Below are 14045 nucleotides of genomic sequence, written 5' to 3' on the forward strand. Positions count from 1 at the left end.
TAAATAAATACAATATAAATTCACGTCTCGCACACTTTAATGCCCTTTGAATGTAACGTGTACGTTCCCTTGGAACTGGAATCATGGCGGAATTTCATGTGAAGTCCACTTCGCAGGGCACTTACGGTCGAATAAGACAACGCGTGAATGCTGCCTGAACAAGAGACCTCCTTACTGAAGTGAAAGGGTTGACTGATGTCACTATCTCGCGAACGCGCCGGCGGATCTCCACCAAATTTGGGGGATCCCTTCAGCTCGAGGAGACCTCTCGAACTCCACCCTCCACGCGTCGGTAGCCCCCCGGGATCGCTAGAGCGGTCGGCGCCGGACCGCGAATTTAACCACCCGCAACTCCCGAACCCCGGGCCTATCGACGCAGGGGTGGTCTCAGTCGAAAGCGGGCCTCTAGACGTACACTCGATTCGCGTTTGAGAGGGTTCCTCGAGCTGAAGGGATCCCACGAATTTGGTGTGGATTCGCCACACCATTACGGAGATATGGCCGTTCAAAGTTTCACTGGTTTTCCATTGACTTAAGCTTTAAAGCGTTTCATCCAGGTCGCCAGTAGCAAACAATGGAGCGCGCTCTGCTGGACAAATTAAGTAATTACACCATTTCAAGCATTTTATCTGCATTATATGTTCTGTAAAAAAATTGTCATATCGGCGGCATATTCGCCGATACCAATATATCGGCGACAGGCTCATATCGGCCGATAATATCGGCAAAACAATATATCGGTCGGGCTCTAGCAATTACATGTATCAAATGTAATAAAATTAATAAAGCAATTACTCTTTTTTTAATTTTTTTTTTAACTTTCGCTAATATTTGTAATACATTTGTTTTGCATTTACAGAAACAATTTATTCAAATGACATCATATTGAAAGATCAACATCATATTGAATAGTGCTGCTACAATGAAAAGAACAAGACTAGAAAATTCAGTTCTAGGCATAAACACCATTAAACATTATGCAATGATAATTTACTTCAAAATTTAAAAATGAAATGTTATCTTAAATATAAATGTTATAGAATTAAATAATACAAGGCCATTTCAGAGACTTGGATGAATGAAACCGTGGCTCTCTTACAGGTGAGATCTGGATGGGTTGGGAGAGGGGAATGTGGGTGATGGGGGTGGCAGCAGAAGCAGAGATGCTGGCTCCTGTAGTGTTGCTCTGCTGGCTGGCTGAATGCTGCACCGCTGCTGCTAAGAGCTGAGCCTGAGCCTGCTGCAGCAATAACTGCTGCTGCGCTGGAGTAAAAGTCAACTTGAAAAAAGAGAGAGAGAGAGAGACAAAAAGAGGAATTAATTTAATGTCTAATGACCACATTTGTCACTATAGGCCCATTTCCATAAAATTCTCAAGGTGGAAATTAACCTGTTATTCACAAAGCTTTACCCTGGACTCTTAAATTCCAGTTGCAGATGTTGCCACTGTTGAAATGTGCTATTTACAGTTAGCCATAATTAATTACATTTATTAATTGTTTATATTTATTAAAGTGACTGATAATACCCCGCCTGTGGCCGAGACGCTGGGAAAGGCTCCAGCCCCCCCGTGACCCTACAAAGAATAAGCATTTTGGTGAATGGGTGGACTAGGATAAAGTGAGTATTATCTGGCTGATCACAGGATTTCACCGTGTCCGCCCCCATAAGGTGACCAACTGCATGTAAATTAAATCAACCCATACTGAAATCTTCATGTGAGTGTGCATGATTTTAAGCATGTTTCCCAAAATCCATAATCTGTGCACGAAACAGAACAGTAAAATTTCTGTGTGTCACTGTACAGTATAACAAGCTCATATGTATATACCACATTGAAAGTTTAATATTTTGATTCACCTAGTGGCTGGCTGGTTTGGTTCGTGGCTTATAACTCTTTAACAATGACTTTTAAAATCTCTATGGAAAAATTAATGGGGAAAAACACTTTCGAAGCCAAAATCGCTGAAAAAGCAGACAAGCTCTGATCTACTCTACTGCACAATGTTTTTTTTCTGGTTTAAATGTTCCAGTTTGGTAGTAGGATTCAAATAAGGATGAATAAATAGGGCTTTTTACCTTTTGCTCAATCTATGTGGAAATGGGGGCAGAGAAAGCAAATACAGATGAAGACCATCCAAAAAATTCCTCTCCTTCCTCTACTTGTTCGATGCTCATGTACGGTGATATAAATATACCGCAGCCTACTGAGACTTCAAGCGGAGAGCAAAGCGGGTATGCTAATTAACGAAACTGTTATGCAGTACATGTAAATTCTGCATAGATTTGCATATTCTCAATCTCAACCATCTGTTTCCGAGCAACTGCAGAGCAGCTAATTAGCATATGGGGGCCCAATAATTTCCCCTGTAACCGAGAGATAGCACGTTGTGCTTTAAATCTCTAATTTTCAGAGTTACGACAAATCTCATACATAGTTTTCAAATAGACACAGCAATGCATGACATCAGGTGGAAAGCCTCAGCAGTCACTCTGAAACATGATAATCACACACACAGGTCAAGACAGTGGAAGTTTAGTGACTCAGACAGGGGCCCTGGGGACATCTTTAAATTCCTATAGCTCTTTCATCCATGTCACAGACCACAAAGTGTGTGTGAGCTCAGAGAAAAAGATTATACCTGTTGGAGCAAGGCCTGTGCGTGTGCGTTGGTGATTGCACTAGTTGTTTGCACAGTCTGCCTGTGAAAGTCCAGTCCATTTGTTTGGGCACCTGGAAGAAGAAAAGCAGTCAATTCCACAATAGATCAGAGCCATACAAAAAGGTCTTTTAAACCAAGTTATTCAGCTCCATGGCCTTTCTTATTTCAAACTTTTTTAAAAAAGTTCAGAGAGACGTTGTCCTACATATTCAACCCGAGTCAAAACTGCTCAAGTGACCCTTTACAACATAAAATTGTGAACTGATCGTCTTTTGCTCACGCAAATGTAAAAGAAAGCGGTGTTAGAAAGATCAAGGCAAAAGATCTGAGCAGACTATTGGAGAAAATACATAACATGCGAGTCTCTATAGAGCCAACGGTTCCTTGGGTAACTCACCAGTGTTTTCGTCCCCGCTCTCCATTGCACATTTACTTGTTTCCGATGGATTACTCATTCTAGAATCTGAAGCAGACAGAAGAAGGTCGAACTTTCAGTTTCTTTTCAAAAACCAATAGTTCAGTGACTTCCAAAAGTGAGAAAGCATTTAGAAAAAAAAAATCCATTCCAATTTTTGATTTCAAACCATATGACCCAATATTTTTCAACCAAACACTTCAAAAATATTCCTACTTAACCTGTTATTGACTACACAGAACGTCTCGATGTTTTAATATGAGAAAATGAAAAAAACTGAATGGAGTAAATTACCAAACATGGTGACTACACAACTCCAGATAGCACAGCATCACTATATGATACGAAAACAGATCTTAAAATGTTGTTGCTGACTGCAGACATTGCTCACCAGCAGCTGCTGCATCTGCCTTGTAAAGAGTCTCTACGAGCATCACAACAAACTTAGCACCCCTTTCGCAGACAACCCTCAGAAGAAAAGTCTTCCGTGTAACTAAATGGTTTAGAGTGGAAAAACAACACACGTCCAGAGCACAGCTAAGCTTCACTGAAACTGTGGCTGCCTTTCTCTCAGTCTCTCCGGCTTGCTTTGCTCTCTCTCTCTCTCTCTGTGCCACGATTGTCATAACAACTAGAGTGTGAAGAAGTTCATTTTCATTCTGGAACGGAACAGAAGCGAAGCGGCTGCCAGTGCCGTAATAAAGCATAATCAGTATGCAGCTGATTAAAGCCATATGCAAATCTCCCTCACTTCATTATCCGAGCAACACTTTGAAGTCCTGCAAGCAATTCATTTCGCACGGCGCGCTGAGAGCTTTCTCCATAATTTAAATGTTCATAAATATTTATCATCTCATTAGCATATTAATTGGATGCTTTGGAGGGAAAAAGGAGGAATGGAAAAAAAAATCCAGAGTGTGAATGCACAAACCCAATTACCTACGGAGTGCTGGTTAAATTAGGTGAAACAGGTGAGCTTTCAGTCAATGCAATCAAAGCGCTTAAAACGGTGAGGTCTGTATCTGGACATAAAGACAGCAGGTTGCGTTTAGAAGCATTTCTTAAGCACCAGAGTTTGCGGGATGGAGCTGTTCAGGAAGTAAATTACTTGCCATTCTCCACCATCCTATTCACACAGCCCCATGTGGCCCAAACACTTCACGGATCAAATTCTGTGACTTCTGTAGCCGTATTGTCTGGAAAGGAACATGAAGTCTGCTTTGCATATCCAGATTAACTGTGCACCTCATTAACTGATATTTTCAGATCTTGGCCTAATTACAACAGAGATTTACATATTAGAACAAATATCTGACAGAGTAAGCATAAAGAAATCAGCCTATCCAAAATGATGTATTGCTGACACTTAAAATACTTTTTCAGATAAAAGCTTCCAAACAAAAGCAGGATTATAAGACTACCAAGACTAGCATAATCAAAAAAAAAAAAAGCCTACTTTGATAGGTTATATCTGGGGTTTTTTAAATTTACCAAACAACTTCTTATCCAAAGGCAAACTTGCGTGAAAACCATGCAAGAATTTAGTTAAATGGTAAAACTAACCTGGAGAGGAATATTCAAATTAGCAGAAAATATTTCTCAATTTAATGCAAATATTATCCTTTTTAAACAGCATTAATAATAAATTCAGCACTAAGGACAAAATCATTTCAATATTTCATTATGAGCAAGCAGGAACACATAATTCATATTCAAATTATGCATTTGAAAACATTAAATTTGAGTTTCAGACTCAGAGAGGAACTGATGAAAAATTAAAGACGCTTGATAGTATGATGGAAACAATTCATAGGCCATAATTATTTTCTCTCATATATTATCATATAATATCAATATGATAAATCCATTTAACTGGACAACAAGAGAAAACAATATGAAGTCACTCCAATCTGCCACATAGAAGCACAAAGAGGATTGTTCTATCATTTTTAAAGGCAGGCAAAAACCACAAGCTCGCACTTGATTTTAGGACTATAATCATTTTAATTAATAGACTGTTAGCCTGCAGGGACTGTTTCTACACGTTCACATCAGCAGAGCATGAAGAAAAATGCCAAAAAAAGAAAAAAATACAGACAGATGGTCAAAGAGAGACGCAAAATGCCATGAAGTTTCACTACTATGTTTGAAAAGTGTCAGTTACTACAAAAATAAAAGTAAGGATTCATGCAGGTAATTCACACTATAGGTATGAGCTGTGGATACAGGAAACAAACAAGTTTCAGCACGTCATTGTCTCTCTAGGCCCTACACACAGTGAACATGTTATCAGTTTAAAATTAGCGTCTGTTACACCTGACTCCTTCATGACACATCAAAAGCCAAACGATTATATGATAATTTAATTTACAAACAAATCTATAAATTACAAATAAATCTGATGCAGTCAGAGAATTCATGTTAAATGAGAGAAGGCTGATACAAAAGATTTCAAAGCAGAATTTCAAAATTCAATAAAAAAAACCGTGGTAAATTTCCCCAAGTTTCTCTTGTAGTAAGACATGAGTGACATAAGTTTTATGATATCATTTTTCAACAGCTAGCTATGGTCTTCTAATTTGATGAGCAAAGACATGTAAGATACTCTAAATTAATTATGGGAACTACTGTATAAAAGCAGTATTACAGGGTGGGCAATATGACCAAAATCTTTCACCCAGATATGCGTCATGTTGTTACTGTTAACTAAAACGTTAAATGAAATAAATGAAATTAAGCAGGAAAAATAAATAAATAATTAATTAGAAATGCTACCTTGGCAACTAACTGAAATAAGTTTATGTATTAAATTACTCAAACAAATACATTCATTTAGCTCTATAAATGATAAAAACTAATAAAAACTACAAAAGCACACTAAAAAAATGGCAAACATTTTGAATACAAAAAATATTCAAAACATTAGAAATATTCTAAGAGAAAATCAACACTAAAATAATCCTGGCATCATTTGAATCATAGCAGCCAGTGATAGACCTATTAGTAATTAGGTTATTACTACACCAACATTTTATAAACGGAATCCAAAACTTTTCAGATTTCATAACCCTCAATGTAACCACAAAATAAATTACAACCTGGTATACATAAAAATATAAATTGTTATACATATATCTTCACCCACATAAAGCAATATTTAGCATAAAGAAAGCTTTAAACTGCCAAATGTGGACTATAAGGCAAACATTAACATGATGAATTTCTGTGAAGTACTGTGAAAAACACTAAACGAATAAAACTTAACAATCATGAATTAGTACTGAATATCAGCTTGACAGTGATTACTTGTAGATCTGAATATCTGTGAACATGGATACAAGACTGAGAGTTATATTAATGACTGTACGCAATATGATAACTAAAGCACTAAAGCCTATTTGTCACAAGAGAATAAAATAGCAAAACTGACTTTTTGGGCCGTTCACGGATAGTGAAACACAGTAAAATGACTAAATACACAAGCATACAGCTTCTGGAATAATAATGGAGAAGCCGAGTGTGCTCTATATGAGGATCACCTATTAGACTAGCAAATAAAGCTGGCATAATGCCTGCCTGCATCTCCTTGAGCAGACACGCCAATACAATGTTACAGAAACACTGGCTGTGCTACAAAGTATCAATTTGTAACAACTGCACTGGATACGTAGTAGAAACTGCATTCAGAGTTCCATTTTGGCACGTTCCACCATCCTTCTACAATGAAATGGATTCATTCTGGTAGAATATGCTGAACAGCGCATTCTGAGCTCTAGAAGGCCCACATGAATAACATAACAGGGCTACACGCCTGCAATGGGCACAAAAGGCAAGAGAATAGGCATTTTAAAAAATCACGCCGTGTCCTAACTGTACACCAAGCAAGCCCCAGCTGCTCTGCTCCTTCATATTTTCACTGTAAACACGTTGCGCAGACGCCGGCTGATTGTGAGCGAATGAATATTCAAAGCTTTATATGTGGGATTGGCTCAGGGCGCAATACAGCAACACAAAGCCGCCGGAGTAGCATTAGCCGCTTAGCATGCACACAGCAGCCTTTAGTTATGATTAACTGAAAAATTCGAACAACTTCTGAACGGGGATAGTGCAAAACCCCGCGAGCTGTCGCCGATTATGACTAATAAAATATGCAAAGCGGCGATTTCTCGGCGGCGGTATGAATATGTAACGCGGCTGCTCTAATCACACAAAGGAGGCATTTTTCCTTTAATTTGCCGTCGCACTGCATCGCCAGTTTCACCGTCGCACAGACAGAGAATTATTCCCCGATACGTTTATTTAAAGTGTGCATATGATTGCAACGTCGGGTTTAAGTATTTTGTTTACGCTTTCCCTACCGCGCTTTTCTGGGTTGAGAGAAAGAGTGTTTGAATATGAATATGAATATGTAAAATGCAGTAATGATTACCTGGTCCTGAACTCTCATCTTGACTCGCTGCTCCTCCGTCCGCCATTTTGAATATTTAATCCCAACTCTTCAAAACACAATACAGAGGCTCACCGATGCACTCACTCACTCACAGCATCAGCATGGCAGATCTGAGAGTTCCCATCAGTGCGTCTGAACTCGCCCACGACCACCTCCGAAGGACATTGATCCTGAACCATAATTACACTTTCAACTTTTAAACACACTTTGACTTTGGACACATGTAGACCTTGCATGCGTTATTTGGTCATATGCAAAAAAAGCAAGTCATATGGAAATTTACTGAAATTAAAAATTTACCAAAAAAGAAAGAAAGAAATGAATGGGTGGTCTATATTACCACAGCCGAAGGTCATTTCAAATGCATTTGGCTTGTCTCTGTAGGCAAAATATGTTTGCATCACGTTAATGCAGACATTACAACGGTCCAGTGGCTGATGATACATACATTTAATTTGCATTCAAGACAGTCATACATTGTTATATTATATTTGTTCATGTTTTTTAAGTGTCCCTTTTCCAAATAAAATTTAATCACAATTTTAACCACATATCTCATATTTGATCAAATAAAAATGTATTATTCAACTGTTTGTAAAATAACATCTTGCTACAAGTTAATATGTAATGAAATAATATAATCAAGTAATAATAAATAAAGCTGTATGACATACTGAAAGACCAAAATGTCATGACTGCTTCATTACTTACAGGTCAAATATGACAGTAAAACACCACTGAAGTAAACACTTTATTTATTAAAAAAAAAACACTGTTCTTTTATAAAAGCAAATTCATATTTACAAAAACAAAGTCTATTTAGGTATTTTTCTTGATTATAAATCTTGATTGCGTTACCAAAAAATTATATTAATGGCATATTCTTTACTGAAATCTGACTAAAATGACCCGAAAACAATAAAAGGGCTTAAATGAAATAGCCTATATAGAAAGAGTGAGAGCAAGTCTGTTAACTAGCACAGCTGAGCAGTAAATAGAAGCTGAGATTTTAGTGAGCATGCTGTCTGGTAAAGATGAATAGTTCTTTGCCAAATGGAAAAATGATCTGTTCACAAAGTGCCTGTAATTTCAATTATATCTCCTACACTACCATCTGCTGGTCTTGTGTGGCAATGCACCACAGCTGGAACGCACACCCAGTTTGTTTGGGGTTAACAACATTAGATTGGTTATTCAAAGACATTGACATTAAAATCTTTTTTAATATTACTTGAACAATCACATAGCAAAGTATGTGTATGTAAACCTTATGCTTTATCAAATGACATTGTATGCAAGTCATCCCTAATAAAATGCAGGGAGGTTCAGAACTGTAACATATTTAATGTTCCTTACTGTTATGTAAACATCCCCTTACCCTTGCATGCCAGTTCACTTTCGAGCAATGACTCCCAATCTGTACTAATGTGACTGTCATGACATCACATCTGCCATTTTGTTACAACCTAACTTGTAAAACTTTGAGGAAGAGAATAAAGTGCAATAAAGGTGTGGTAGACACAGGCGAAGAAGCAAAACCGTTTCGGTGAGCACACAGGAAGCCAAGAGATAAGGATTTATGAAAAATCTATATGAAAATCTACCTGCAGACCACCATCTATTACAGTGTGATTGAAAAACGACAAAATGACCAACTGGAAGCTGATTTTTCGCTGCCTATATTTAATATCAGGTGAGGTGGTCGGTTTCCTGCCGTTCACATTGAGTACAGCAGTCAAGAATCTAGATCAAATCAAAATGTCAGATAAAATAGTGGGGGTCACAACAGCGATTTGTTTTCTTTTCAGTTGTTCTACATGTGATATTTATTAAAGGATATCTTTTGAAGTATTAATGTTTTCACAAGGGCTTCATAATGGTGGATTTTTTTTTCAGCAACTTTTTTTCATTCATTCATTTACACATAGACAATACACAGCATCAGCAGACAGTTTACAAATAAGGTCGACTTATGCATTCTTAAATACTATAATGAATGAATATTAAATAATTGAATAAATTATATTATTAATAAATTCATATTTTAGCAGAATGTGTAACCACACCAAGTTTACTGATAAACTTAAGTTAAACTTAAGATTTGTGAGAACTTTTTAAAATGTAGAAAGGAATTTTTCTTTGGTCTTAAAATCTTTTTAAAAGTCTGTTTCATGTTTTTAAAGCTTTGTGAAATATTACTAAATTCTGCATTTGAAAAATTATTCATCATTTTGAAAAAAATATATATATATTAATAAATTGTATGACATTGTTTGATATTCACAAGGTTCTCTCTCTTTGCCTCATAGTGATGTCGGCTAGTTTTGGACTGGAAGTGACGATGAGTCAAGATACCATGGAGGTTGCCAGGGGTGATGATGTCACCCTTACATGTAATTTTAAACCTAAAAATCAAGTAAATGACCTTATAATTATAACATGGATTGGTGATCCTGATGAGACATCTAAAGAGAAGGTAAGCCAGAAAAACTTCAACTGTCTACCAAAACACCACTATCCATGATTAGTGTAAAAACAATAACTGTGTAATAATGAAAAAACTATCACAATGGAGCAATTAAACGGTTCTCTGTTTTGGCCTCATAGGTCCTTTTTGGTAACTATTACTCCTATGGTAAAGTAGACATCGGATCGGACTATCAAGGCAAAGCCTTCATAGAAACTGACCTTACTGCAAAAACGTCGAAATTGACACTAAAACAAGTCACTATTCAAGAAAGCAGAAGAATTAGATGTTTTGTTCAGATTCCTGGAGACATTGAAGGCAAAACAGCTGACACTACTTTTCTTTTGGTTCAGGGTAAGATCTCTGGCACTTTGTCTCAAAAGAAAAGTCCATATATCTTTACATGGTGAGTAGAATCCTTCTCAAATGTTGAATGAATATCTAAAATTTTTTTTACAGTTGCACCATCACAACCCAGTTGTAAGGTAGTAGGCACAGCAGAATACGGACACAATATTAGCCTAACCTGTGTCTCTGAGGAGGGCTCGCCTACACCGACATACAAATGGGAGAGATATGATGTCAAAAATGCCCCTCGAGCATTTCCTATCAAAACCACAGAAAGTAAGTTTTCTCCTTCAATGAACTAGCGTAATTACATATTTTGTCTCTCTATTCTATAGTTTAAACATTATTTTGTGTAACAGAGGATGGAGTTCTGTCTCTGGTCAATGTATCCATGGAGACATCAGGTTACTATATTTGCCTGTCAACCAATAAGGTCGGATCAGCCAAATGTAACATGACATTGTCTGTAATGCCGCGTGAGTATCGCCACATTTGCCTTTTTTTCTTTCTTTTTAAGGTGATAAGGTTGTTTACCTTTTAGATTTATTGGATTCAGATTACCAGTTATTTTACCATGTATTGATATTAAAGATCTTGATACTATAGCTTAATGTCAGCATGACAGTTGACCTGATTTACAGTGTACACACTCAACAGTTTATGTAATTCCAACACACATGAAAATTCGTAACTATTATATGTTTTGGTGAGTGAAATGATGGCTAATTCAAGTAAAATCGTATAATCTAATTTCTGTTTTACGGACCTCTCTGATGGTTATATGTTCAGGCTGGACCTTCATGCTTACAATTTGGGTTTACTGGTATTTTGATGCATGCCAGTATCTTAACAGTATAAAGTTTAATGACCTCAGAAGACTTCTGACTGATTTCATTTCCACGTATTTCTGTTTTTACAGCTTCTATGAATCTTGCCACAATAGGAATTGTTGCTGGTTGTATTGCTGGAGTTACAGTACTCATAATAGTCATCATCTGCTGCTGCCGCAAACGGAAACAGAAACAGAAACAAACAAACAAAAACTATGAAATGGAGTAGGTCTTCATTTATGCTTTCAAAGTAATAGATGAAGTGATTGTTGGTTTTTGGGTGGTGGGTCCTGGTTGTTAGGATGTGTTCTAGTTTTATTTATCTGTATGTTTATTTATTGCCTCAGAAATCCAATTGTGGAATTCCATGACAAACCACCACTAGAAAATACTGAGGACGGGAATACAGACAACATGACGATCACTGAAGAGAGACCTGACAAAGCTCGCAGTGATGACCTCAAAAATCACTATGATGACCGCAGAGGTAGCCGTGATGGCCTCAATGAAGGTAGCCGCGATGACCTCAGAGACCGCTACGATGACCGCAGGGGAAGTCGTGATGACCTCAGAGACCGCTATGATGAACGCAAAGGTAGCCGTGATGACCTCAGAGACCGCTATGATGACCGCAGAGGAAGTCGTGATGACCTCAGAGACCGCTATGATGAACGCAAAGGAAGCCGTGATGACCTCAGAGATCGCTATAGATAAAATCATTAAGATTAGCATGATGATCGACATGATCGGTGAAGAACCATTGAATTATTATGACCACCAACAAAATTTTGATTGCTACAAGGACAACCACTGTCAAGGCCTCAGATGGTGTGTAATTTTGTTCTGCAGTTGTTCAAACATATGTTGTTGTACTATATTGTTCTATTGTTTAACTAAATTTTTTCCTGTGTTAATAATCAAATCAAATTGTGCTGTATCCCTGCAGTGGCAAAATGATTCTTTTGACCTCAGTGAATCATCCTTTTAGATTTCCTGTTTTATTTGATTTTACAGGATTTAATAGAATTGTATTTACAGCACAAAGATGTTTTGTTATGTCTGCTAGCAAACGTATTTACTTGACACTTCTATTCTGACTGTTCTTTTGAATCATGTATGTATTCAGATATTTTTTAGCCAGGGGTTCCCAATGGTGGGTAACTACTCACTAATGTAAACTGCCCTCTTTTAAGGATACTTTTTGTACTTTTATGTACATTTACATGGCTAGAACTAATTGATGTTACACACACCTGCTTTTCGTAGTCTAAATAAAAGGTGATTTTAAAGCTGCAGTCCGTAAGTTTTGCCTCTTTGTCGCCATCTCTGTTTGAAAACCTGGAATTTCAGCTGTGTGTGGAATTATCTAGCTTGCGTGGGTTGTGAGTCAGCTCGGCTCCAGCGCGGATGAATTTAATGTTCTGAGGAGTATGTTTGGCAGTCAGTCACTGCACCGGTGTGGATATTTACTGTACTTCGCAATCACAGATTATAGCCTACATCTTGGAATATGACCCAAATAAGAATTTTCACCGTATATTGCCATCTGAACAAGTAAGTTACAAGTCTGCCATGTTTGTTCTGACCAACTGAGGAAAAAAGCATTATCATAAATCTCGCTACCAATGGTGATTACATCTTAAGATCGGTTAGCTCATATCACATCAAACCGTTCAAATTATTATTATTGCTATACAGAACTTTATTCTCAAATGATCAATGTTAACAACATCAGCATTGGTGACTATGAGTATAGTGTGTATTAGCATGTAGACTTCGATTTCTGCACAGTCTAATCTAATTGTCATACTCTTCGAATTTCATATTAAGAAATTCTTTAAACCAAAAAAAGCTAATTATGCTCCATTCAAACTGGTTTTCTTTAAAATACAAATCTTTGTAATCCCAGGCTATCTGTAATCAGAAGCACATTTATAACTGGAATATAATTGAATTTTATTCACAAGTGTTTCATAAACACATAATTCTTTCTGGATTACAATCCGCCATCAAATTGATACATTTAATTATTCCGGCTGCTGTGAGAAAAGGCTATAAACCAGGGGTGTCCAAACTCGGTCCTGGAGGGCCGGTGTCCTGCAGAGTTTAGTTCCAACCCTAATTAAACACACCTGAACCAGCTAATCAAGCTCTTACTAGGCATAGAAACTTCCAATCAGGTGTGTTGAGGCAAGTTGGAGCTAAACTCTGGAGGACACCAGCCCTCCAGGACCGAGTTTGGACAGCCACCTGCAGGATCCTCACATGCGATAGCCTAGAAGCCGGGACAACTTCTTTATGTTTACAGACGTGACGTAATGACGCAGTGCCATGCTCGAATTTCCCCCGAAAACCTACCTGTAGCACTCAAATTAGAAAACATTATTATAAGCTAACCATTGTGAATCGGTCTAAAGTAAGGCGATAGTTTTGAACACTGGCTGGTTATGTACTTGCTCAAATATTGATTTCGGATCATTTTTAACCAAAAAAAGTTACGGACTGCAGCTTTAAAATAGACCTACTTAATTACTCAATTAAAAGTAAACTAACCATGTTTCATTTATTTTCCCTCCAATAAAATGTCTTTGGAACAACAGCAAAGACATAATACATAATAAACACATAATAATGGTTTCAACTCACACTTGAAGTCTCCTTAAATTATCTCTTTTTTTATTTACATTGAATGCAATATATTGCAGTATTTTTCTGACAGACGCATCCACTTTAGAAAATTGGGAGACTGTTTCAGTGTCTGTTATATAAAGTAGTTTCTCATGTTTATTTGACATCCATTTCATTGAGTGCAAAAATGCACTCGGTTTTTATTTTCAAACAGCCGTTTAGCACCTTTTAATATTTTAGTTTT

At 37.2% G+C, this 14045-nt stretch overlaps 2 protein-coding genes across 9 annotated transcripts in view; one reads left to right on the plus strand and one right to left on the minus strand.

Moving 5' to 3' along the window:
- LOC107595807 (POU domain, class 2, transcription factor 1-like) overlaps positions 1 to 7573 on the minus strand; it is a 22884-nt gene extending 15311 nt beyond the window's left edge. For 5 of the 8 annotated variants that reach the window (XM_016286348.1, XM_016286344.1, XM_016286343.1 and 2 more), the window contains exons 1-4: positions 7508 to 7567; positions 3061 to 3126; positions 2643 to 2734; positions 1100 to 1279 (exon numbers count right to left, since the gene is read on the minus strand). In XM_016286348.1, coding sequence (XP_016141834.1) covers positions 1100 to 1279; positions 2643 to 2734; positions 3061 to 3126; positions 7508 to 7553 — 384 coding nt within the window. In that variant the 5' untranslated portion in view covers positions 7554 to 7567. Of the gene's footprint in view, positions 1 to 1099; positions 1280 to 2642; positions 2735 to 3060; positions 3127 to 3469; positions 3550 to 7507 lie in introns of those variants that run through there. The other 3 variants (XM_016286347.1, XM_016286346.1, XM_016286342.1) reach the window with 2 other exon arrangements.
- Positions 7574 to 9057: 1484 nt separating this feature from the next.
- LOC107595818 (cell surface A33 antigen-like) lies at positions 9058 to 11986 on the plus strand. Its single transcript, XM_016286373.1, has 7 exons — positions 9058 to 9221; positions 9838 to 10004; positions 10136 to 10349; positions 10455 to 10619; positions 10703 to 10819; positions 11263 to 11398; positions 11521 to 11986. Exons 1-7 carry the CDS (start codon positions 9176 to 9178, stop codon positions 11885 to 11887), a joined length of 1212 nt encoding a protein of 403 aa, XP_016141859.1. The 5' UTR covers positions 9058 to 9175; the 3' UTR covers positions 11888 to 11986.
- Positions 11987 to 14045: the final 2059 nt, after the last annotated feature.

Source organism: Sinocyclocheilus grahami, unplaced genomic scaffold (assembly GCF_001515645.1).
Source record: "Sinocyclocheilus grahami isolate Dianchi unplaced genomic scaffold, SAMN03320097.WGS_v1.1 scaffold209.1, whole genome shotgun sequence".
Lineage (NCBI taxonomy): Eukaryota > Metazoa > Chordata > Actinopteri > Cypriniformes > Cyprinidae > Sinocyclocheilus > Sinocyclocheilus grahami.